General features: G+C 47.7%; 2 protein-coding genes, 1 long non-coding RNA gene and 1 other non-coding gene across 17 annotated transcripts in view; 3 read left to right on the forward strand and 1 right to left on the reverse strand.

Moving 5' to 3' along the window:
• Myrip (myosin VIIA and Rab interacting protein) overlaps positions 1–2,689 on the forward strand; it is a 167,050-nt gene extending 164,361 nt beyond the window's left edge. For all 13 annotated transcript variants that reach the window (NM_182844.2, XM_039081681.2, XM_039081687.2 and 10 more), the window contains 1 exon segment: positions 684–2,689. In NM_182844.2, coding sequence (NP_878264.2) covers positions 684–716 — 33 coding nt within the window. In that variant the 3' untranslated portion in view covers positions 717–2,689.
• Positions 2,690–17,979: 15,290 nt separating this feature from the next.
• On the reverse strand, positions 17,980–21,046 carry LOC120094297 (uncharacterized). The gene is made up of 3 exons (XR_005488563.2): positions 20,907–21,046; positions 19,514–19,687; positions 17,980–18,174 (listed from the first exon to the last, which is right to left on the reverse strand). It is a non-coding gene; the product is annotated as an uncharacterized LOC120094297 (long non-coding RNA).
• On the forward strand, positions 20,032–20,112 carry Trnap-agg29 (transfer RNA proline (anticodon AGG) 29). The gene has a single exon. It is a non-coding gene; the product is annotated as a tRNA-Pro (tRNA).
• Eif1b (eukaryotic translation initiation factor 1B) lies at positions 20,766–24,041 on the forward strand. Of its 2 annotated transcripts, NM_001106867.1 has the most exons (4): positions 21,427–21,632; positions 22,850–23,013; positions 23,281–23,382; positions 23,632–24,041. In NM_001106867.1, exons 1-4 carry the CDS (start codon positions 21,602–21,604, stop codon positions 23,674–23,676), a joined length of 342 nt encoding a protein of 113 aa, NP_001100337.1. In that variant the 5' UTR covers positions 21,427–21,601; the 3' UTR covers positions 23,677–24,041. The 2 variants fall into 2 exon arrangements, with proteins under 2 accessions (XP_063121375.1, NP_001100337.1); XM_063265305.1 differs by having other exon boundaries at positions 20,766–21,632; positions 23,281–24,033.
• The last annotated feature ends 302 nt before the right edge of the window (positions 24,042–24,343 follow it).

Here is a 24,343-nt window from a genome sequence, read left to right on the forward strand (position 1 = left end):
TACACATGCACATGTGCACACCCTATGCACACATATGCATATGTGTACACACACTGTATACACACATCATGTGCACACATGCATATATCATATATACATGCACACACACAGTCGCACACCATACACACACTTGCATACTCACACACAAACTCTTTAAGTTAAATACTCAATTTGTCGATGAATATAAAAAGAGCAATTTGCAGCTGAGTTAAAGGAGGCTGACACAGAGGATTGCTACAAACTCAAGACCAGCCTGGCCTACACAGTGAACACGAGGTCTACAAGATGCTGTCTCAAAACAGTGCATAGCAATACGTGTGTCGGAATTTCAGAGAACACTCAGTCCAGTGCATTAGGACAGAGATCTGACATGGCTGTCCACAGTTCTTTCCAGAAACAAATGCCAGTTTGTTTATGAGTTTGTAATGTGAGCATTAGAGTTTGGTAAGATGCTTAAATTATGCATAACAAAATATCCAACTACACTTAACAGGAAACCTGTTTCCTAAGAATCAGCGGGCCATTTTCAAACAGGGGTCTCTATCCTAACCTACTTGGAAAACCTCAGTACATCCCAGGAGGGAGAAAGTGTCCAGTCTTCCCCTGCGACCAGTCTGCCAGACACGACTGGTTTAGTTTGTCAGGAGCTGGTGACACTGTCCCATCTTGCTTCCCTCCCTCAGGAGCCTGTTCTGGAGTCAGCTGTGATGTACTAAAGTCCGGAACTCCGCACACAGCCAGTGACCCACTGCCTCCGGCCGTACACGACAGTGCCTTGACCCAACAGCCATCGAGTACTGTGTGGATTTCCACTGAGGCGAGGGCCAGGGGGAGGAGGGGCTGCAGTGCACTGCTGCACGGGGCTGTCCTGATACCTCACCCAGAAGGCCTTCTCAGTCTGCAACACTGAGGTCTTGCCCACTCTCTGCCTTAGGCTCCCAGGGGAATCTGAGACCGAATATCAGGACGCTGGCTTCCAATAGCAGAGCTCTGTGTTCAGAAGATGCATTGTGCCAGTTTAATTTGCTCCTGTGTGCTGTCTTTACCAGCCCTATGTGTTTTTAATCCCTTTAATCCCCATCACCAGTTCATCCAATAGAAAGCTTCTAGTGAGGAATTGGGGGCTAGGAAGGTGGGGGTTAGTACCATCACTGAGCCTTTCTTGTCACCTCCTAACAGACGCTAAGAGCAGGGGGCCATAGAAACAGTCTCATTGGGAAATGCTTGACCACCTCCAGCTAAGCCCCCAGCCCCCAGCCCCCAGCCCTATGCTTCTGTCCTCCCCACTGCTTGGCAACCACCAGATGAAAAGCTCTGATCCACCAATGCCATACCCAGGTCTCTCTGAAACCATGTCTCATTCTGAATTCGGGGGTTTTTGCATGGATTTACTGAGGGGGAGAGGGGCCTAAGGGACAACGTCACTATTAGTCTAACTTAAAGGACAGCTTTCAGGGTCAGCATAATGTGGCTTGGTCATGAATGGGCTGTTGTAAAATATAACTCTGCAGGAAAAGCATTCCCATTCTCCAAAATCCATCTCCTGCCAAATTCAACAGGATTCAGAATGGCAGCAAACCCCCTTAGAGAAAAGCAGTGTGGGTTGTGAGGGACGCAGAGGTGGCCCTCACCCCAAATTTCGCTGTTTGTTTCACGGCAGGGGCTGGAATAAATGCATGAGTATGTGAAGTGTATTTACGCACACAAATAGGTCTGACCCTGTGCCGGACTCCCTGGGGGCCTGCTGTGTGCTTCTGGGATTTTCTGAATCATAGGATGCGGTGGGGAGAGGGTAAAGGAGGGAGGCACAGGAGTGGCCATTAGTGCTGGCTCTGAAGGACACGGTGTGCCCAGTTCTGTCTAGTGTCTCTCTCTTATGGCTTTCCAGAATCCATAACTAAAGGTCAGACCAGTGAACTTGCTGAAGCCATACATGTGAGCTGGTTCTAACTGGAATGCCCCCACCCCCAGAAGCCCAGCCCTGTCTTCCCTTCCGAGTTCTCTGGTTCTCCCGTGCATCCCCAGACTTAATTGAACTGCTCTCCCTGTGTTGTGTGCCATTGCCACTGAAGGGGGTCCTTGTGTCTTCCCATAATGCTCCTGCTGATGTGTGTGTCACCCCAGAGAAAGGACTTCATGAAAACAGTAAAACTTTGACATTTTACCTAGTGGGTGTGGTTCACATTAAAACAAAATTTAAAAAAAAAAAAAAAACAAAAAACAAAAAACAACACAACAAAAAGATCTGACTTCCAAACAGGATGTTTTCCCTTAGGAGGCATGAGGCTGCCTTTGTGCTAACAGTGTTAAAATACTCCATTCTCTTCGGACAAAGCGTGTACTGTGTAAGCCTTGCAAAAAATGAGAACAACGAAGAAAAAGCCTGTTTGAACTTTTATAAGAGGTTTCCTTGTGCCAAATAAGTACAAAGATTTAATTTACTATTTAAACCATAAACATGTTATAGTTCCAGAAATTATTTTGTCATCAGTGATTTTGATCTTTAGCTTCAATATTTATATTTAGATTAATTTTTATAAATGAAATATTTTGATGGTTGAAGAAGTCGAGGACAAGAAGGATGCTCTCTCTGACGGCTTCTCAATGCCTTCCTGTCTCACACACTCGGCCAAGAATCACTGTCAAGAGAAACGACCGCGAACAAGCAGTAAAGTCACCTATGAAAACAGCCTGTGTGTGTGTGTTGCTTTTGTTTATTTGTTGTTTGTTTATTTATTTACTTATTTTGGTGAGAAGAGTCTAGGAGTCTCTGTCCCTGCCTGCTTTCTGGTTTTACTAAACACAAGTTGGTTCTCTTTCTCTAGTGAAATAAGGCAGTTTTCCCAACGGCCCATCCCCTCTTTGAAGATAAGGGGGTCGGCTCTGATTTTGCCCTTGCCCCTACGTTACAGATATTTAGATGACATCTGGCCTCTCTGTCGCTCCATCTGTCTGTCTATACTATATACCATCTACAGCTGTGTGTGTGTGGAGGTCAGAGATTAATATCAGTGTCTTCTTCAACCACTTCCCACCTTACTTTTTGAGGTAGGGTCATCCAGTGAACCTGGAACTCCGTGATTTGGCTAGACTTGCTGACCAGCAAGCTCCAAGAAATCTACCTACCTGTCTCTCTGTGTTCCCCAGCGCTGGGATTAGAGGTGTGAACCTACACACTGGCTTTTTGATTTCCTTACTTGGGTGTCAGGAATCTGGACTCAGATCCTCACACCTGCACGTGTGTTTTGCTGACACAGCCACCTCCCCAGCCTGTGTGGGTGTTTTAGCTAACACCATCAGAAGACGCAGCTTCTCATAGCAGGGGTAGTGCCAAGCACCATACATTACAGGGTGACACCCACAGCAAAGAACAGTCTCCCCCAGACTGCTCACACTACTGAGAATAAGAGCCCTGAGCTGGTTAGACCCTGGAGGTTTACCCACATGTCAGTTCGGAGTCCCTTGCCTGCCTCTGTAGGCACAACGAATGGTCATTTCTCCCATCGTTTTGCAGGCTTAGAAGGTTGTCACATCCTGGGATGCCCAGGACACTCCCTAAGTGGGAGTAGAAACCCTCTATTAATCTGGGATAAACAAGTATATGGAAGTAACAAAACAAGTATATTTTGGAAGTACAAAAGCCAACAGCCTCATCAGTCTAGAGCACTGCTGTAATAGCTGTTTCCTCAAAGTCGAACCCTTCTGGAAGGGCAGAAAGCTTTGTGAGACATTTATAACACTCATGCATCCCTTCTAAGGTTTCACCAGCTGTAAACTATTGCTGGGAGAGAAGAGGCTCGTCTGTGGAGCCTACAGGTAGTGCCAAGTACTCCAGAAATACAACTTTCTCAGCCGTCACCCATGATGTGGTGTGTCTCTGGTGATGGCACCTACTCTGAGTTAATCATACTTCGATATGTATGTTCCAACAACTGAGTCACCAAGCTGGATCTGGGTGACACTGTGTCTTGTGTCATCACCAAATCTGAGGAAATGTCATGCTGTGGACATTCTCAGATGTGCTGAGCATCACCTGGGGTGCTTGTCTGAACCAGTCCCACCTAGTGCTTCTCATTTACATCTCTAACAGCATCTCAGTGTAGTGCTAATACTGAATGATGCTTTTAAAACCATAAGTGAGGAAGAAAGGCCTTCCATCTGACTTCAAAAGCTTACCAACACCCAGGATGTAACAGTGCCAATGAAAAGAATGAGGAATATGAACCACTTCCTGTGGAAGGGCAACTCACCCCATTTGCCTTTCACATGGGGGAGGGGGAGGAAACTGATGACCAGAAAAGCCAGCAAGCTGGGGAGCTTTTAATGGCACTTAGGCAAACAGTGCTTTCCTTCGTAAACCTAATTAATTGCACTAAGAAGCAAAGAGGAATTGGAAAGGAAATGTATCCTTCACAGGCCACCCACTCGGGCAGACCCTTGTCTCTATGCCCAGCCATTGATGCAGGGAATATTTTGTTCACATGTGAGACAGCAGTGTCATGAGATAGCAATGTAACTAGATGCCTTAGATGTTGATGTGTAGCCAAAGGCATTCTCTTATGAAAGCTTACATGTCAGATGCTGCCAGGTGGCACAGGTCCCACCAAATCACACCCAGTCTTTGCTGGTTAGTTTTGTTGTCAGTTTTACACAAACTAGAGTTGTCTGGGAAGAAAGAAACTCAATTGAGAATTGACAGCCAGATGGTGGTGGCGCACGCCTTTAAACCCAGCACTAGGGAGGCAGAGGCAGGCAGATCTCTTGAGTTAGAAGCCAGCTTGGTCTACAGAGTGAGTTTTAGGACAGCCAGGGCTACACAGAGAAATCCTGGAGGGGGTTTGAGGGGAGAGTTGCCTCCATCAGATTGGCCTACAGAGGAATTCTTTTGATTAGTGAGTGATGTGGGAGGGGCTCAGCCCACTGTGGATGTTGCCTCTGCTGAGCAGGTGGTCCTGGGTGATATAAGAAAGAAGGCCAAGCAAGCCATGGAGAGCAAGCCAGTGAGCAGCACCCCTCCATAGTTCCTGCCCTGACTTCCCTCACTGATGGACTGCAATTGGGGCGTGTAAGCTAAATAAACCAGGATGTGTTTTGGGTCATGGTGTTTATTACAGTGACAGAAAGCACACTGGGATTCAGCTTGTCATCCGTGCAGGTGGGACAGACATCCGTCCAAGGGACTTGGAGGGTTCTGGGTTTATGGTTCTAGCTATAGGCATGGGACAAAGCTAGACAAGGGGGTCCACTGATGCGTGTCATAGGGAAGTCAAGATCTGTCACTAAATGTCATGGCTGAGTCCTCACACCACCATCAGTGAATCTTTACAATGGCAAGGGAGGTCACAGCAATACCATTTCGTGTGAGAAGGATGGAGAGCCTGAGGATGGGCACTGGGCTGCACTGGGGAAGAGATCAGATAGTAGGTCATCTCCATCCCGGAGAAATGAAGCTTTGACTTGAGACAGTATCTCATTGTGCAGTACTGACTGGCCTGCCACTCACTACATAGACAAGGCTGGCTTTAACTGACAGAGATCTGCCACCTCTGTCCTCTGAGTGCTGGGATTATAGGTATATGTCATCATGCCTGGCTTCTTAATATTTATGAATATAGAAAAATGTTGACAGCGGTTAAGACACGGGGATAGGACTGGAGGGTGGTGCTGATTCGATTGGCAGAGCACTTTACAAATACCAGGACTTCAGTTCTCAGAACATACATAAAATGCCAGGCATGGAGGCACAGGCTTGTAATTGCAGTTTTGGGAGGCTAGAAATGGGCAGGTTCCTGGGTCTCATGGCCAGCCAGCATAGCCTTATTGGTGAGCACTAGGCCAATTAGAGACTGGCCTCAGAAGATGCTGATGCCGTTCCTAAAGATAATACCTGGGGCTGCCCTCCAGCTGTTATGCCCAGATTGCAAAAACCCCAAAGGAACCACAACTCTGATGCAAGCATATGAGAGTCTTTGTTCAAGCTCAAGCTTGGGCCACAAACCCTTCTAATGGAATAGGAAGGAGAGTGGACCCCCAGGCTTAAGTGGAGGGGATTTATAAAGGAAAAAAACCACAAGCGGGGGTTTCCAAGCCTTGGCATTATGTGAGAAGGTAAAGCAATGTTGGTCTTTAAGCTAATTGGTTTACAGCACCTGGTTAAACCACAAGGAGGGAGTCTACATCAAAAAGGAGCACCTTGGCCTGGGAAATACTTTTCTTAACCCACTCTGTTGTTGTCAGCTAGCTGCAGCTGCTGTGTCTATTTTGCTACTGCTGGGGACATTTCGTGATTTTTCTTAGACCTAAAGAGTGGGGGCCATGCCTCTCAAAGAGCAAGTTAACTTAGAATGGAGTCTTAAGACAAAATGGAGTTTATCCTGCTACCTCAGTCCCTTCACAGCTTCCTTACACACACATATGGACACACACACACACACACACACACACACACACACACACATTTAGAAAGAAAAGAAGGAAGACAGATGTTGACAAGGATTCCCTCCTCTGGCAAACTTGCTCAAGTCCCTCTGAGCCCTCGTCTTGAAGGGCTCTTGCATTTGTCCTGACATCCCTTGTGTGCTGGCTAATTCTCTATCTACTTGACACAAGCTGGGGTCATCTGGGAAGAAGAAACCTCAGCTGAGAAAACACCTCTGTAAGATGGCCTGCAGGCCCATCTGTGGGGCCTTCTTTTGATTAATGATCGATGGGGACAGGCACAGCCCACCAGAGATGGTGGTCCTAGGTTGTATAAGAAAGAAAACTTAGCAAACTGTGAGGACGCAGTGAGCAGCACCTGGCGTCTGCCTCAGTTCCTCCCTCCAGGTTCCTGCCTTGAGCTCCTGCCCAGACTTCCCTTCGAGATGGATGATGGTAAACTGTGAGATAAAATAATCCCTTTCCTCTCAAAGCCTTGTCTTTGAGATTTGATAAATTGCTGCCTTACTGGAGCATTTGGCCCCTTTAAAAATAACTCTCCTGACAGTTGCTCTGTTTTCTCCCAGGGGAAGTGTTTCCCATACGAAATTTGCATTTTGCAGAACAGTTGGCCAGTGTGAGCCTTCTGTCTCAGTGACTGAGATGGGATTACGGGAAAGCATAGGTAAACAGGACTATACCTTAGCTGGCTTTCCAGGAGGCCGGAAAACGTGAGTACATACTTCATGCTTTGGAAAATTCAGAGAAGTTATCAAAAGGGTCCACTTGGCAAAGCTAAGTGTTTAAATACAAGGTGGGGGATACTTTTTCTATCAGAGTTGTCTGGTAAAGATGAAAGACTGAAGGGAAACTCATGCTCAAACATTCTGATTCAGGTATGAGGTGGGACCGGAGATACCAGGCTCTAACCAGCTCCTGGGCTGTGTCTGTGCTGTGGGGCCACACTTAGAGCATCCGGTTCTACAGAGTTCTTCAGGGGCCTCCAGGAAATGGCTCTGTTCTGCTGGTGGCTCTTTGGTGATTTTCGTCTCTTTCTTCCCTGAGAGGAGTCCTGAGATTGCTCTCGTGTGTTTGTTCACACAGCTTCTTCTTGCACTGGCCCCAGATCTTAAGGGACTAGATTCCATTGCCCTTTGCAGATATGAGAGAGAGGAGAGAGAGAGGCAGAGAGAGAGAGAGAGAGAGAGAGAGAGAGAGAGAGAGAGAGAGAATAGAGAGACAGACAGAGACAGAGAGACAGAGAGAGAGGAAACTGGGGTGGACTGTGGCGACTTTGACTCTAGCCCATGGTTTCTTCCGGCCTTGTAATTAGACTGACAACCACCATGCAGAACAAGGCATCATCCCTCTCCCTGGGCCTCCCAGGATTAAGAATGAGTGACTATAAGATGGTCTCCTTTTTTTTCTTTTCATTACTGTAACAAAATGCCTGAGGCAGCGAAGGTAGCTCTGCAGGTAAAGTGCTTTCCCTACAAGCATGAAGGTCTGGACTTGATCTCCAGCATTTTTTTTTTAAAAAGCCAGGCATGATGGCTGTATTCCCAGTACTGGGAGGCACAGACAGGCCCTTGCAGCTTGTTGGCTAGTCTATCCTAAGCTCAGGTTCAGTGAGAGACTCCATCTCAAAAAATAAGAAAGAAGAGCTGGAGAGATGACTCAGCAGTTAAGAGCATTTGCTGCTGGGCTGGAGAGATGGCTCAATGGTTAAGAGCGCTGACTGCTCTGCCAGAGGTTCTGAGTTCAATTCCCAGAAACCACATGGGGCCTCACACTCATCTGTAATGAGATCTGATGCCCTCTTCTGGTGTGTGTCAGAAGACAGCTACAGTGTACTTATATATAAATAAATAAATCTTTAAAAAAAAAAAAAAGAGCATTTACTGCTGTTGTAGACCCGGGTTCAGTTCTCAGCACCCACATCAGAGCCTCGTGACCACCTGAAACTCCATTTCTAGAAAACCTCTCATCCTCTTCTAAGCTTCCCATGTGCTTGGTGCACACACATACACTAAGCCTACACGCATACACATTTTTAGAAAGGTCTGTGTTTAAAAATGAGATGGAGAGGATCCGGAGAGATGGCTCAGTGGTTAAGAGCACTGACTGCTCTTCCAGAGGTCCTGAGTTCAATTCCCAGAAACCACATGGTGGCTCATAACCATCTGTAATGGGATCTGATGCCCTCTTCTGGTGTGTCTGAAGACAGCGACAGTGTACTCACATAAAATACATAAATCTTTAAAAATAAGACGGAGAGGATCTGGAGAGATGGCTCAGCGGTTAGGGGCACTGAATGCTCTTCCAGAGGTCCTGAGTTCAATTCCCAGCATAGTGGGATCTGATGCCCTCTTCTGTTGTGTCTGAAGAGAGTGACGGCGTACTCATGTATATGAACTAAGTCTTTTTTAAAAAGACAGAGAGCTACTGGAGAAAACAGGAGACAAAACCTCTGGCCTCCATTGGCATCCAGGAACTCACAGGGCTGGGATGGGGCGTGGTTTCTGTGAGGGCCTCAGGGATGATGACATCACGGCGGTGTGGACTGAGAGCCTTCTTTCTCTTTAACGGATGCTGTCGCTGCATGCCCCATCTCCAGAGCAAGTCTTCCTCTTCTTTCCAAGTGTTGGGATGCTGACTGTGTAGACAGTCCCTGCCTGGCTGATGTCACTTGGGCATTCGTCAGCTTGGTACCCCTTTTAGATTTGAAGCGTCAGGATTCTGCTGCTCTCCTGGCCTCCACTCCGACCTTGATGGCCAGGGTAAATGGTCTTTTTGGCTGATGCTGAAGACACTTATCTAACTGTGGCTGGAGCAGGCACTCCCAGCATGGGGAAAGCGGGCTATGGAAGCCTTTTCAGGTGGCTTCCTCTGGCAAGACCATCCAACCCTGCATCTTCCTGAGGTACCCTAAGTCCTGAAATGACTTAGTATAGCACTGAAAGATCTCTGCTCATTGTCCTGCTTGGTTTGGTTTGGTTTGGTTTTGTGAGACAGGGTCTCTCTGTGTAGCTATGACTGTCCTGCTTTCTATGTAGACCAGGTTGGTCTTGAACTTGTAGAGTTTGGCCTGCCTCTGTATCCTAAATGCTAAGAATAAAAGCGTGTGTCACCACCTCCAGCTCCTTCTCATCTTTTACAGATGTCACCTCCCCTGCATGGTCCTAGAACCCTTCCTAGCCTAGAAGATTCCATGAGTATCACTAACAATTTGGGGTGAAGGCTCCAAGCCACTCAAAGACCAGATTCAAATCTGCTGTGGTTGAAGCCCCAAGTTCTACTTCCCGTGGAGCCCTGAGCCTTTCCAGACCCCTGTGGAGTCACTGATGTGCAGGGGTTCCAGCCTTCACTCCTCGTTAGTCCCGGGAAATGCCAACATTTCGTAACGTGATACAGAGACATCAGGTACAGTTAATGATAGAGATCCCACTGAGGGGCAGGTCATAGAGCCTTGGGCAGCAGAGAAGAGAGGAACACAGGAATACATGTGCTTCTTAGGGTGATTGGCAGTGCCGTTTGGAGAGGTGGTCGGGCCTCGCTGGAGGAAGAACAACGTCGTTGCAGGAGGAGGCTGTGGAAAGAAGTTTCACTCCACCTCCAGTTTGCTCTCTGCTTCGTGTCTGCTTTGAAGATGTGGCCTCTCAACTTCCTGCTCCTTCTCCCTGCCGCCATGCCTCCCCTCCACTATGGACTATCTCTCTAGAACTGTAAGTCAAATGAGTCATCCCCTCCATAAGTTTCCTTTGTTATGGTGTTTTAGCACAGAACGGGGGAAAAACTAAGGGAACTGCATAAGGGGAGAGGGGGAGAGAGAGAGAGAGAGAGAGAGAGAGAGAGAGAGAGAGAGAAGGCAGAGAGGGAGGAGGGATAATAAAGTGTCTGGGGTATGAGGAAAGAAAAAGGAAAGGAAGGGAAAGGTGTCCAGTAGTATAAAGAATGGAACCACCCAGAAGCAGAGGCCTGACCATTGAACCAGTCAACACAGAGAGAAGCCAGAAAGACTCCACTGAAGACTGACAGAGGTGGTGCTAAGTGCTCCTGGGACACCTGACAAATGCACCCTGCACACGTTATAACCAGCTGTTCCTTCATGGAATTCAGCAGTGTGCTTACTATCCACAAAGCACAATTCCCGGCACTAGATATGTAGAAAAGAGAAAAGGCCCAGTTAAGCAAAGTCAGTATGCCGTGGGGAGAGACTTGAAGTCAACACTGGGTAGCCATATTGCCTAAAGGTAGGGTCAAGGGTCACAGATCTGTGTCTCATCTCTCAAAGTCACATCTCTGGGTGGTCCTGCTGGCTTATGTGCTCTCTTTGCCTACTTCATGGTAGCTTTTGTCCTCTTTCCAGTTGAGCTTTGGGCATTCTCTTCATGGTGTGAGAGCTTGTGCGTTGTCTTTGACTTCTGAGAATCTAGGTCACCTGTGTGGGTAGGAGAATGAGGTGTGTGTGTGTGAGCGTGTCTGTGTGTGTGTGTGTGTGAGCGTGTCTGTGTGTCTGTGTGTGTATGTGTGTGTGTCTGTGTCTCTGTGTGTCTTTATGTGTCCATGTTTAAGTATGTGCATACATGTGTTTGTGTGTACTTGAATGTATGTGTGTGCATGTATGTGTGCCTCTGTGTGTCTGTATGTGTATATGTGTGTAGGTATGTACATACAAGTGTTTGTGTGTGATCGAATGTGTGTGCATGCATGTATATGCATGTGTGTGTGCCTCTGTGTCTTTATGTGTATGTCTGTATGTGTGTATCTGTGTATGTGTATGCTTACATGTGTTTGTGTGTGCTTGAATGTTTGTGTGTGCATGTATATGTGCCTCTCTGTGTCTTTATGTGTGTGTCTTTATGTGTGTATAAGTGTATAGATGTGTGTATATACATGTGTTTGTGTGTGTTCAAATGTGTATGTGCATGCAAGTGTGTGCACATGTGTGTTTGTATGTGTGGGTGTGTGCATGTGCGTGTGCGTGTGCTTGTGGAGGTATTTTATCTCCTGAGCCATCTCCTTAGCTCTTTTATACTATTTTAGATTTATTTTATTTGTATTTAGGGAACATGTATGTATGTGTCTGTGTATGCCCGAGTGCATACAGGTGCCCAGGGAGATCAGAATAGGATGTTGGACCCACTGGGGCTGGAGTTATAGGGCCCTGGAAACTAAACTCAGGTCCTCTGGAGAAGCATTCAGAGTTCTAAGCCACCCCCTCAGATCCTCTATGATTCTTAATTCACACTGTGAGGGCTTCTAAACTGTCTTCTGTGTGACAAAAGACTGTGGACTTACCACAGCCATTACTCACTTCTCAACACCCAGCTGCACACCGCAGCACCGAGCTTACACTAAACAACTTCTGTTCACAGCATCATGCATGAGGGCAGGCTCCTTCCATCTGCTTCTTCTGAGAATGGGCCAGCGATGTTCCCGCAGAGAATTACAGCAATTACATAGGAAATAATGTGTCTGTTTGGAAAAGCCAGATCCGGCTTTTGTGGCTGGGTCTTTATGACATACACACATAATCCCTAAGAAGGTGGAGGTCTTCGCTCTTCATTTTCTGTAAGGAAAAACAAAACCACATGAAATCCCTGTCTACGGTTACCGAGAAAAATGCTTCAAAAGATAATGTCTCTCGTACTGCCTGGGGCACCTCGTTTACTTTGGAATGACAGGTCGGTAAGCAATGGTGCTGCCCTGGAGGCCACGAGGCTCCTGGCAGATCTGTAACGTCTCCTGATTCTGCTGGGGACATGAGCAGTATTATCTACAAAGCCCAACATCCTCAGGGGTTGATGTGAGCTGAACGCAGACTTGGTCTTTCATTCATCCCGTTCCTCACTCTCTGTAACCTACCCACTTTCCAAGGAAAAGCAGCTTTATTTACAACGGCTCACACTTGGGTGCCTCTGCTTCCCTTCCTCAACAATGTCTGTGTAGAAGGTGTATGGGTGTGCGCGCATGTATGTGTTTGCATGTGTTATGCATATATGTACATGTATGAGGAGAGCAGGGGTCAACTTCACTGCATTGCTTCACATGTTCTCCACCATATTTTATTATTTAGGGTTGCTTTTTTTTTTTTTTTTTTTGAGACAGGGTTTCGCTGTGTAGCCCTGGCAGTCCTGGAAGTCATTCTGTAGACCAGGCTGGCCTCAAACTCAGAGACCCACCTGCCTCTGCCTGCCACAGTCCTGGGATTACAGGCACGTGCCACCACCACCCAGCCTCCCTGCCTTATTTTTTAAGACCTTGTCTATATCATCTGGTTCTTGCCGGCTCCATCGGACTGACTGGGCAACCACTCCCAGAGGTCAACCTGTCTCTACCTCAGCCTTGGGACTTTTGAATGGATGACACATCTGGATTTTTACAAGTTTGAGTAGGAAACGTCCCCCATAGGCCAGTGTCCTTGAACACTTCATTCCTAGTTGGGGGTGCTGCGTGTGTGTGTGTGTGTGTGTGTGTGTGTGTGTGTGTGTGTGTGTAGCCTTTAAAATATGGAGCCTTGCTGGAGGAAGTGTCACTGGGGAATGGCCTTTGAGAGTTTCTAGTCTTGCTTTCAGTTTGCTCTCTGTGTGTCATGGGATCTGCCTGCTTCCTGCTCCAGCAGCCTGCTGCCTTCCTGGTCATTAAGGACTGCCATTCTGGAACTATAAGTCAAAATAAACTTATTAGATCAGAAGGTCCTATGAAAACTGCCAAGGGAGAAAGGCCCTACCTAGCCGTGATGATACAGAACGTGACAACAAACATCACAGCAAGATACCTTCCAGGGAGCGCTCCTGCTGTGGCCGTGACCAACAGCTGTCTAATTGGACGTGCAGCCCAGTCAATTGGATAGAACTCTTACCTGGTACCACAATCCCAGCCAACTATCTGCGGTAGTTGTTGGGATGACCCACAAATGTTGTATTTACTGGCTATGAGAACTGTGTCCTTGTGTTCCCCATGGTTCATTGCTGGGCCTGGTACCAGGCTGGCAGGATGTATAAATGTTCGTTGCTTCCTCACCTAACCCAGAAAAAAGGCAAGCTGCCCTTGGGAAGGTCACGTAGCTCCCAGGGCCAAGCAAACGAGTAAGGATGGGTAATAAAGGGCTGGCAGCCAGAGCTGGGGTAAAGGATCTGGCATAACAACCAGGCAGACAGACAGAAGCAGAGGGACAGAGGAAAGACGGGAATGGAGTTGGGAGGTAGAGCAGTGAGCACTGTGTGGAAAGACACAATCTCAGAGAAGCCAAGCTGACTTAGAAGCTAGCTGAGAGACTAACCCAGCAATGGGCTGGAAGCTTTAAGTCTTAAAGTCTTAAAGTCTCCATGTCTTAATTATTAAGCCTCAGATGGGAACACAAAGTACATGGTAATATCGAGGCTGTGGAACCTAGAGGAAAACCCACTGTCGTCATGCTCCAAAACCAATACGATTTCCAACATCACTCTGAATACATATTCTTGTACCCACAGAAAAGCATAGCTTCCATCCCTCATAAAAAATGCTTCTTTGTTTAGCTGAGGAAGACCGTGAGACCATTAGAGAAAGCCACAGCTTTTTTGAAGTGCAGAGAACAACTGGTTGTCGGGGGCCTGCCTGGCCCCAGTGGATATGTCTACATCACAGTCCCTACACTTAAGTTTCAGGGAACGTCTTAAGCACAGACGGAATGTCATCCAGATATACTATATGAGATTTCCAATAAATAAATAAAAACATTCCACTAAAAAAGGAACATGCATCTTGATTAACATTGTTCCACCAGTGTTACGGATTCGTCCAACGGAGAAAGTTACTCCCAGGAAGGTAGGATTATGTTAAAATTAGTGGAAACATGGATCCTAAGAAAAGCTGACAAAGCAAGAAGCACGTGGAGTCGATTAAACAGAGGGTTATGAGGGCGCAGCCCCCACAGGCTGGTCGAGGGCTTGCCTCTTACAGTGGCTTGTGGGCAAAGTCTTGTGCTCTTGAGACAGAAGGGCACAGTTGGTCTGAGATACACACTGTGATGGACGAAGTATGAGGTGAGTAGACTGTATGTCATCCAAAAAAAGATCATTGGTGGCTCAATTTAAAAATGTCCCAGAATCAATAACAAAGCTCCTGTTAAAACGGACTAAGAAAAGAATCTGGGGGAGCTTGAGCAGTGCTGAGAACATCGGCGCAAACGTGAGCTTCGGGGAGGTCACCGCTTGTCCTAGATTCCTCTCTTGCTGTGATGAAACACTCTGTCCAAAAGCAGCTTGGAGAGCAAAGGATTTATTTGGCTTGCAATTCCAGGTTACGTCAATGACCATCGCAAACTCAGGAGCTTTCTGGCCACGTGATGTCTGGAGTCAAGACAGGAAGAGAGAATGGATCCTTGTGCTTACTTGTGCCTAGGTGCTTTCCCTCATCCTTCCACAGTTCAGGGTACCCATGAAGCGATGGCACCCACATCTGGGGTGTATCTTCCACATCAAATAACGGTTGTGAAAGCCCACTGATCCAGATCGTTCCTCTCTTTCTGAATGATTGTAGTGGTTGTATGCTGTGGCAAGTTGGAAGTTAAAACCAAGCAGCACACTGCTTCCTCCTGAAAGAAGAGGTTGGCCCACTTGCAGGAACTATACACAACCCTATATTATGAGATTTCATACCGTGTGGTGGGGTCCCTGGGTCTTTCTTTGGAGGAGGAGAAATGGAAGGGATGCTAACGCTGAGTGACCAATGGGAGTATGGATTGCCCCAGCAATTCAGAGGTGACAGCATTCTCTGGCTACCTTTCTGTTGTGGTAAGGGGCTCACTGTGCAAGCATGGGGACCCGAGTTCAACCCCAGAGTTCCTGTAAGAAGCAGAGGACGATGACATGTGCTTGCAATGCCAACACGAGAGAGGTGGCACGGGGAGGAACTCTGGGCTCAGTGGCCAGCCAGGCTAGCTGAAGGTTCAGTCAGAGATCCTGTCTCAAAATCCAAGACCAAGAATGACTGAGAACAACCCCACCAACCTCTGGCTTCCAGAAGCCTGTACATACATACACACACACACACACACACACACACACACACACACACACCATACAGTCAGGATTTACTCAGTGGCCCTGAGCTTTATTCATAATTAATCTCTACCTCTAGTAATATTTAATTTAAAAAAAACAGATTTAAATCACTTCCATTTAGACAAGTATGATTTGGGCTGGAGAGATGGCTCAGTGGTTAAGAGCACTGACTGCTCTTCCAGAGGTCCTGAGTTCAATTCCCAGCAACCACATGGTGGCTCACAACCATCTGTAATGAGATCCGATGCCTTCTTCTGGTGTGTCTGAAGACAATGACAGTGTACTCACATACATAAAATAGATAAAATCTTTTTTAAAATTAAATAAACAAATGTGATTCCAAGAACATCTGTTTCTGACTGTGTAGCTTGTCAGCTTCTAGGACCGGATCTGGTCAAGACTGGTGGTGAGCAGATGTGATTTAACCTTGGGGAGAACATGTCCAGCTGAGCATCTGGCTGAGTGAGCAGGAGACAGAGTGGCAGTGGGCCAGCCTCAGCCTGGGGAAACCTACCCTGACTCCCAGTGTGCCCCAGATTTCTGACAGTAAAGGATTTTATTTGTCTTTCTTGCTCAGTGTTGGTTTTTCCCAATTCCTCCGGTGCAGGCATGTTGTACACATTGGCTGCCACGATTCTAAGAAAGACTTTGTTCGAGGGAACTAAAGTGAATGGTTATAGCCAGGCTTCCCTCGGGTTTTCAAACTCCCAGACTCCTCTCTATGGTTACAAGCTGTCTCGGTTTAAACTCTCCTTTTAGATTCACAAGCTCTGTGAAAATAAGGACAGTTACTGGCTCCTTAAATATAAGTTGTCTCTAAGAACAGAAAACTTCCAATGATACACTAGCCACTGTGTTCATCGTTGTTAGGGTGGGGACCTAAAATACGACTGCTAGAAAACGCACGGCCTGCAATGGTGCTGGGGCGCACTGGTGCTGGGATGCAGAGGCTGGTAGAAAAGGTTCAAGTCATGCAGTCCTGTGAAAGGACTAGCCCTGTCACCAGGAGAGTTTAGCCCCTATTTTTCCTGCTTGTCCTCTGGCCTTTTGGCCATGCGAGGTTGAAGATTCCCTCCTCCTTGAAATATGTGTGCCCTTCAAGGTATCATGTTGGTGTCTGACCACCAAAGCAGCCACCATCTTGACCGTGGGGCCTCAGTTGGTAGGGTGCTCACCTGTCATGCGGGAAGCCAGGGTTCCATCCCTGGCACCACATAAACGGTGTGGTGGTTCACACCTGTAACCCAGCCCTGAGGAAGTGGAGGAAAGGAAAATCGGGAGTTCAAGACCATCCTCAGTTATATACCAGGTTCCAGACTGGCCTGGGCTAAATGAGAACTTATTTCAAAGAATAATTTTTAAAAAGGCCCAGAGCGGGACTCTCACGCACGCAACTGCACTTCCAGCTACCATGGAGACTAGAGGATCACTTGAGCCTTGAAGTTTCCAGCCAACGTAGGAACCTAGCAAGGCAGCGTCTCAAACAATAAAACAAGCTGACACGGGTTATGGGTTCTGGCTTTCTCTTCGATGTGTCTCCCGATCCTACAGTCGTGCAGAAGCACTGGACCCTGAATTTTGGGCAGGGAGATGGCAACCCAGTTGTTTCTTTGTTCGATGCGTGTGGCTAACCACTAGGCAACAGGGCTTCCCTAGGAAACCTATCTTTAACCCATACCTTTTCTCATTGAACACAAGATGTGAAAGACACTAATTACCATCAAAGTAGATGCAGGGCACCGGTCCTCCGGCACTTCTGTGTCTGCTTTCCCACAGGCACCTGTGCTGTTGGTTCAGCACTTTGAAATGCTGGTTCTGTTTCCCTGGTTCAGGCACAGAGACCACAGAGCCTTTCCAACTTCAAGTGGGTAGGTGACTGCTCTACGTATAGGCAGATGTTCATTTTGCCCTTACGTGATTTGCATTATCTTGTCGCCGGAAAGGAAATACACAAAGTATCACTGAGGAGGCTGCCTGGTTTGTTTCTATATAGACAGCCATAAGCCTCCTGGCAAAAGTCCTTTAGACTCATGCAGGTCATTACAGTTCCAGAAGATATTAGGAGTTGAAGGAAACGTTTTGCAATAACAATAGGAGATTTAAGGCTGGAGAGACGGCTCGGTGGTTAAGAGTAGGCACTGGGGGTTGGGGATTTAGCTCAGTGGTAGAGCGCTTGCCTAGGAAGCGCAAGGCCCTGGGTTCGGTCCCCAGCTCCGGAAAAAAAAAAGGTGTAAAAAAAAAAAAGACTAAGGAAAGAGTAGGCACTGTTCAGGGGTTGGGGATTTAGCTCAGTGATAGAGCGTTTGCCTAGGAAGCGCAAGGCCCTGGGTTCGGTCCCCAGCTCCGGAAAAAAAAAGAAAAGGAAAAAAAAAAAAAGAGTAGGCACTGTTCAGTTGGGAGTGGTGGTGCATGGTTTTGACCCCCGCACTTGGGAGGCAGAGGCAGGCAGATCTCTGAGTGAGAGGCCAGCTAGGACAGCCAGGGTTACACAGTTAGACGGTGTCTTCAAAAATAAATAAATAAATAATAATTTTTAATTTAAAAAAGTCAGATACTTTTTTTCAAGGTGGCGTTTTCTTTGTGTTCTTTCCAACCGACCTGGAGCCAGGTGCATCTGTTAACTACCTTGAGAAGGAAATATTAAGACAGCGGGAGATATGCCACAGGTCTGGTCTGTGAGGAGGAGGAAGAGGCAGAAACAGTGGCCCTGTGAAGGAGAGAGGGAAGAGGATGTGATAAGAATCTTAGGCTCCTGACAAATGTTAGGAGATAAACTGAAGGGGAGTGTTGAGCCCACAAGAGGAACCCCTATCTTTCTCCGTAACCAGCCTGCAGTCTTATCTATGTGTGTGCTCAGTTCCAGACCAGGAATAGCCAGTACAGAGCTTGGCCTTGTCAGGCTGCAACGTTAAATTCGGAGTGCGATAGCCAGGGATATGTGTGGGCTGAATTCCCCAAAGAGAGACATCCGAGTCACTAGTGTTGTGGTCACAAATTCTGTACAGAGCCTTGGATGGTCAAGGATCCAGGACTCCAATCAGACACCATATCCCATGACTACATAAGACACAAGACACAACTGAGTGACTCCTATCTCAGTCTCCGATGCAGGCAGACTGCCAGGGTGATTGGTAGCTACATCATAGTGTCCCCTTTGTGAGGAACCAAGAGAAATATCTCCTGTGGCCAACAGCCAGGCAAAGCTATTCCTGCTGGACAGCCGGTAGGTTCTCTCCCTGTAACACGTGGGTTTTCTGGTTGATTTCATGTATGTTGTTGCTGCATAGATGCTAAGACCCTGGTTTGGAGTCTACCTCTAACCTCGGCAACCTTCCAACTGTCACCCTTTGTTTGCCCTCCTTTTCTTAGTCAGCCATTCCCTGTGACCCGTCTAAGCTCCTTTCTGACAGGGCCAGAAACGACCACCTTAACCCATGCTGTTACCACTTAAAGCCAGACACACTCCATTTTAAACACTTCAGTTTACTCTTTTTATAAAAAATTGAGTTTCTCTCAATCTCTAACGTTGTCTCATAGAAATCGGATATAAGCTATATGTCATGTGAAATTTTCTAGCAGCTACATTTTTTTTAAGTAAAAGTGAACAGGTGGACTGAAATCTTTAGAAGTCCATGCATATTTTATATTTACCTTGCATTTCAATTTAGACCAGCCATACTGCAAGAGCTCTGTGCTGCACATGAGCAGTAGGTCTGCAACTGTACACCAGAGGCTTAAACACAAAGCCCATGAAGGCAGAGTCAGAAGAGCCTTTAGCTTGCTTTTGTATTTGCTTGGCTAAAGCTTTTGTCGCTTTCTCAGATACTGCTGATGCAAACCTTACTTCCAAATGGAGGGATACGTTCTAACAGATTTAATGACAGTGAGACCTTGAAGGTTTCAGTGTGTGTGTGTGTGTGTGTGTGTGTGTGTGTGTGTGTGCCACAATGTGCTTGATGTATACATGAGTGCAGGTTCCCACAGAGTCCATAAAAGGGTATCTGACGCCCTGGAGCTGGAGTTGTAGGCAGTTGAGAGCTACCTACTCCTGGGTGCTGGAGCCTGCTGTAGTCCTCGGAAAGAACAGCAAGACTGTGCCATCTCTCCAGCTCCAGATCTCAGAGGAATTCCAAAGCTTTTCTGTGTTAACTTTTCTTCTTTGTCTCACTCACTCTGGGCTCCATCTGAGAAACCATGTGATACACACTGGTAACATATATCTAGTAAGAAAAGGGAGAATGAACCATGTAATAGAGTAGCAATTTATATGGTATGTTTTGTGTATTCTGTGCTTCTTGTGACTACTTTTGTAGACTATAAGTTACTTAGAAATTAGTGTTAATATATCAGGAAAGAAGATGTATATAACTATTAAAATTACTCCAGGGCTGGTGAGGTGGCTCAGGTTTGCTGAACAGACCTGACAACTTTAATTCCAGCCCCAGAACCCACATGAATGTAGAAGATACTCAAGATTATGAATTCAAGTATTCATAATCTAGAATTTTTCACACCATGGTATAAGAAAAAAACTGAGTCAGTAATGCTCCTAAAACTTGACTGGTCTGGGGTTGGGGATTTAGCTCAGTGGTAGAGCGCTTGCCTAGGAAGCACAAGGCCCTGGGTTCGATCCCCAGCTCCAAAAAAAAGAACCAAAAAAAAAAAAAAAAAAAAAACTTGACTGGTGGGTGTAGGGGCATACAAGAGTACTTTTTACAACCCTTTAAGCAACAGGCAACCGTTCATAGACATATTAGAAGTGGCCGTTTTGTACAATAGAAGTCTCCGAAACATTCACACTACACTTCAGATACTTCTTGCCTTTTTAAAATTACAGCAATGGAACTCAAGAGACTTCCCAGGAGTTGCTGCTCTTGCACAAGACCTGGGTTCTGTTCCCATAGTGATTCATAACTATCTGTAATTCCAGTTCCAGGGGATATGACACCCTCTTCTGGCCTCTGTGGTACATACACTCAACCACAAAAAAAATAAAACCTTTTAAAAAAGGAAATTGTAGTAATGATTGGACCTACTGATACATCTTATTGAATGGATTGCTAAACGGGCACATATTATATTATCCATCTATAGTTTCTAATGTCTTGCATCAGGCCTCCAAAATCATTTCAACACGAGGTTGACAGGCTTGGCTCACAAAAAGATTAAGAATTCCTATATTTTAGTCTACTACTTTGGTCTAGAAAGCCAATCACCTGCATAGGCGTGCATAAGTAAGGCGGTTCCCCACTGTCCACTGATGGTTGTGCATGGTTCCTCTTTTTTTTTTTTTTTTTTTTTTTTTTTTTTTTTTTTTTTGGAGCTGGGGACCGAACCCAGGGCCTTGCTCTTCCTAGGTAAGCGCTCTACCATTGAGCTAAATCCCCAGCCCCGCATGGTTCCTCTTTACAGTTACTTTATCTGCTCACTCACACTCACCTAGTACCAGGCACCTATCCCGCTCAGAACCTGCCTCCGACTTAGGTTCGGGAGAGGAGAGCTCAGGCGGGATTGGTAGTGCATTCACTCCACTCACTCCTGACTCTGCTAATGGCCAGGTCGTAACACCTGAGACAAACAGGTGAAGCTTAGTAGAGACTGCAGCATCCGAATCCTGGGGCTTGTTGGAAGGGCAGATTCCCAGGTGGCACCCACAAAGGTTCTGCAAAAAAAACTCAGGGGTCTCGGGAACCCAAGGGGGCTGGGAAGAGAGACAGAGGCGCAGAGGCACGGGCCCCGCGAGCCCCAAGTTCAGGCCCCGCGGCGCGTTTCTCGCCGTTGCACCCGGAAGTGCCTCCACCCGGCGCCTCGGGCGGGACGGACCGCGACTGTCCGCAGGGGGGGCTCCCGTCCGCTCCTCGCCCCCCAGCTCAGCGATCCGGGGCGGACGCGCGGAACGTGTGGTCACGTGGCGGCGGCGCGCGTAGCTAAATACGCGGCGCCGGCCATTTTGTGCGAGAAGCCGCAGCGCCGCCTTCCTGCTCGCGCCCTATCGCCGCCTCCGAGTCTTCCTGCGCCCCGGGCTTCCGCCGCTTCATTGATTTCCGTTTCTCGCCGCTGCAGCCTCCTGACACGGTGATCCGGGCGGGCCCCGCAGGAATTTTATCCCCTCACCGGCCTCACACTAGTGTCGCATGTCCACTATCCAGAACCTCCAATCTTTCGGTAAGGTCCAGTCGCTGGCCGCCGGCCGCCGGCCGCCGCCCGCGTCCCTCTGGGCTTTGTCTCGGCGCCCAGAAGATGGCGACGGGGTCTCCCCGCGACCCTAGCCCCGGGGACGTCTCTCCCCTGGCCTCGGATACGGCCCTAAGCGGGCCTGCAACCCCATATGATGCGAGGGCCCGGCCGGCGCTTGGGGAACTTGACACTGGCAGGAGGGCAGGGGGTCTCCGGGACTCACAGGAGGGTTGGGGGATATACCAAGGCTGCAGGGAGAGTAGCCACAGGCTGGGAGGACTTGACATAGAAAGGCCGGAGCCTTCAGAGACCTACAAGGGGGCTACAGCACTTGCCAGGGCTGCAAAGACTAGGCTTGCGGGGAACTTGACACTGACAGGACGCTGAGAGTCTCTGATATTCTTCTGTCGCCTTGGGGCTAGCCAGGGCTTTGCAGGGAGACTGGAGGGGTGGGGCCCAGGAGCTGGAGAGCCTGACAGCTTTAGGGCGACTGCGAGACCCGTGACTCTCCGAGGACTCACGAGTGTGTGTGTTGGGGTGCGGGGGATGTTTGCTCAGTCCTTGCTGGGCGAGTAAGGAAGCTCAGGGCTTAGGAGATCCGGGATTCAGTCGGCCAGGAAAGGGGGGGGGGGGTGCCTGAAGGACCTGCCACTGGCAGAAGCTGGGGGTGGGGCTGGACCCAGCTGGTTTTGAGCAGTCCTCAGAGGCATCTATTAGAAACAGGTAAGATAGAGGCCTCTGATTTGACTTGGAAGTGGTCCTGTTGTCTCTGCTGGCAGTCATTTGTAAATCACACCTCTTGAGATTGTATGTTCATGTTTGTGTGTATTTATAAGGCTCGGTTACTATGCTAACTGATTGGGTTGGGTGGTTTTGGATGTTTTTGTAGTCGAGATGACGCATGTTCTCGTGGCGGCTATATGAAGGCTATATGAAATTAGGGTTTCGTAAATGTCTTCTGTCTCATTAGAGGGTGGCTTCAACAACAGTGTTCTCTACTTTTAAGCTCAAGTATCCGCACATGTAGCCTGCCTAGGTTTTTCTCATTTGAGAAACTTAGTATCGGTGAGCCCCACCCTTACCTGCAGAAATGGAGCAGGAACACTAGAGGCATGGCTGCAGTCTGTCTGGAACTGGAGTGGACGGCTTCCACATACCACTTTGTAATTTGTTTTCTGCCGTGGAACCTTTCTGTCCCTCTACAGACCCCTTTGCTGATGCAACTAAGGGCGACGACTTACTCCCGGCAGGGACTGAGGACTACATTCATATAAGAATCCAGCAGCGGAACGGCAGGAAGACGCTGACCACTGTGCAGGGCATTGCGGACGATTATGACAAAAAGAAACTTGTGAAAGCTTTCAAAAAGGTGATCGTGAGGAGTGGGTGCATGCCAGAGCTGAGGCCGGGAAAACTGTTTTGTTCTCCATCTCAGTAAGGGTTACCCTGCTCCCAGAAATATGAGCCCAGCAGTTGTTGATGTTCCCCTAATATAATTTCCTTTGCATGGCCTCCAGATTCATTTACAGAGTCGCTTAGTTCTGGAGGACACTGCTCCTTAATGCAGTCAGGTCATGCATGGCTCCATTTGTTCTGTCAAAAGTAAAACCTCTGCATCTGACTCCCTGTGTTGTAGAAATTCGCCTGTAATGGGACTGTGATTGAACACCCTGAGTACGGAGAGGTCATTCAGCTTCAAGGCGACCAAAGGAAGAACATTTGCCAGTTTCTTTTGGAGGTGAGTGGCTGGAGGCCCTGTGTGACTAACGTACACGAGATAGGGAGTAGAGTAGTGTCAGCGCTGACTGAAAACGGTGAGGCTCACGCACAGTTCATGCTGCAGCCAAGTGGCCTGCTGCTTGGCCTGGGAACAGTGCCTCGAACTCCTGTGCGGGTGTGCAAGTGCACTCAGGACCGTCAGCGGTGCTGGGCTGTCCCTGTGGCTGCTGGCGGGAGTCTGCTGAGCACAGTGGCTTTCACTTTACAGGTTGGCATCGTCAAGGAGGAGCAGCTGAAGGTTCACGGATTCTAAGATGAACCCGAACATGTGGCGAGTTTCTTAAATGGTTTTGTTGTCTAACTCAGTTTGGCTGCCTCGGGAGATGATTCTTTACAGTAAACGACAGACTTTGCGTTTATTTAATCATTCAGACTTCCACTCACGCCTGCATGGCTACAGAAAACATGGGGTATGTAGGCTCCTAAGTCACAAGGAAATCGCCGTGAGGTGGGGACGAAGCCCGAGTCCGTCCTGACATGTTTCCAGTGGAAAAGATTTTGTTCTGAGCGTTCATTTCTAGTTTATTTTCACTTGATTGTTAAATGTTTTTGTTGTTGTTTTATTAAACCATGTATGTTGCAGCTTAACAATAAAGGAGGAAAGTCTGTGCGTCCTTTGAATGTCGATGCTCCCAGATCCCAGCCCACAGTGCACTTGCGTTTTCATTTACTGATGAGACCTGGGGAACATGAGCTGCCTCTTCCTGAAACCTCTAGGTTGATCAGCTTCAGAACACAGGTAGAGAGCATTTGTCATCCCTAAGAGGCCGTTGTCTCAAAATTACACTTAGCCAGAGGCAGTGCCCTGCGGGTGTGGGTGGTGCTGTCCTCAGAGTGGAAGGAAAGTGTTGGCTTCAGGTTAGCACTCTTGAGTGAGTGTCAGGCCCTGCAGCATCCGTGTGCACTTCACTGAGGAAGCT

The sequence above is a fragment of the Rattus norvegicus genome, chromosome 8, assembly GCF_036323735.1.
Source record: "Rattus norvegicus strain BN/NHsdMcwi chromosome 8, GRCr8, whole genome shotgun sequence".
Classification (NCBI taxonomy): Eukaryota; Metazoa; Chordata; class Mammalia; order Rodentia; family Muridae; genus Rattus; species Rattus norvegicus.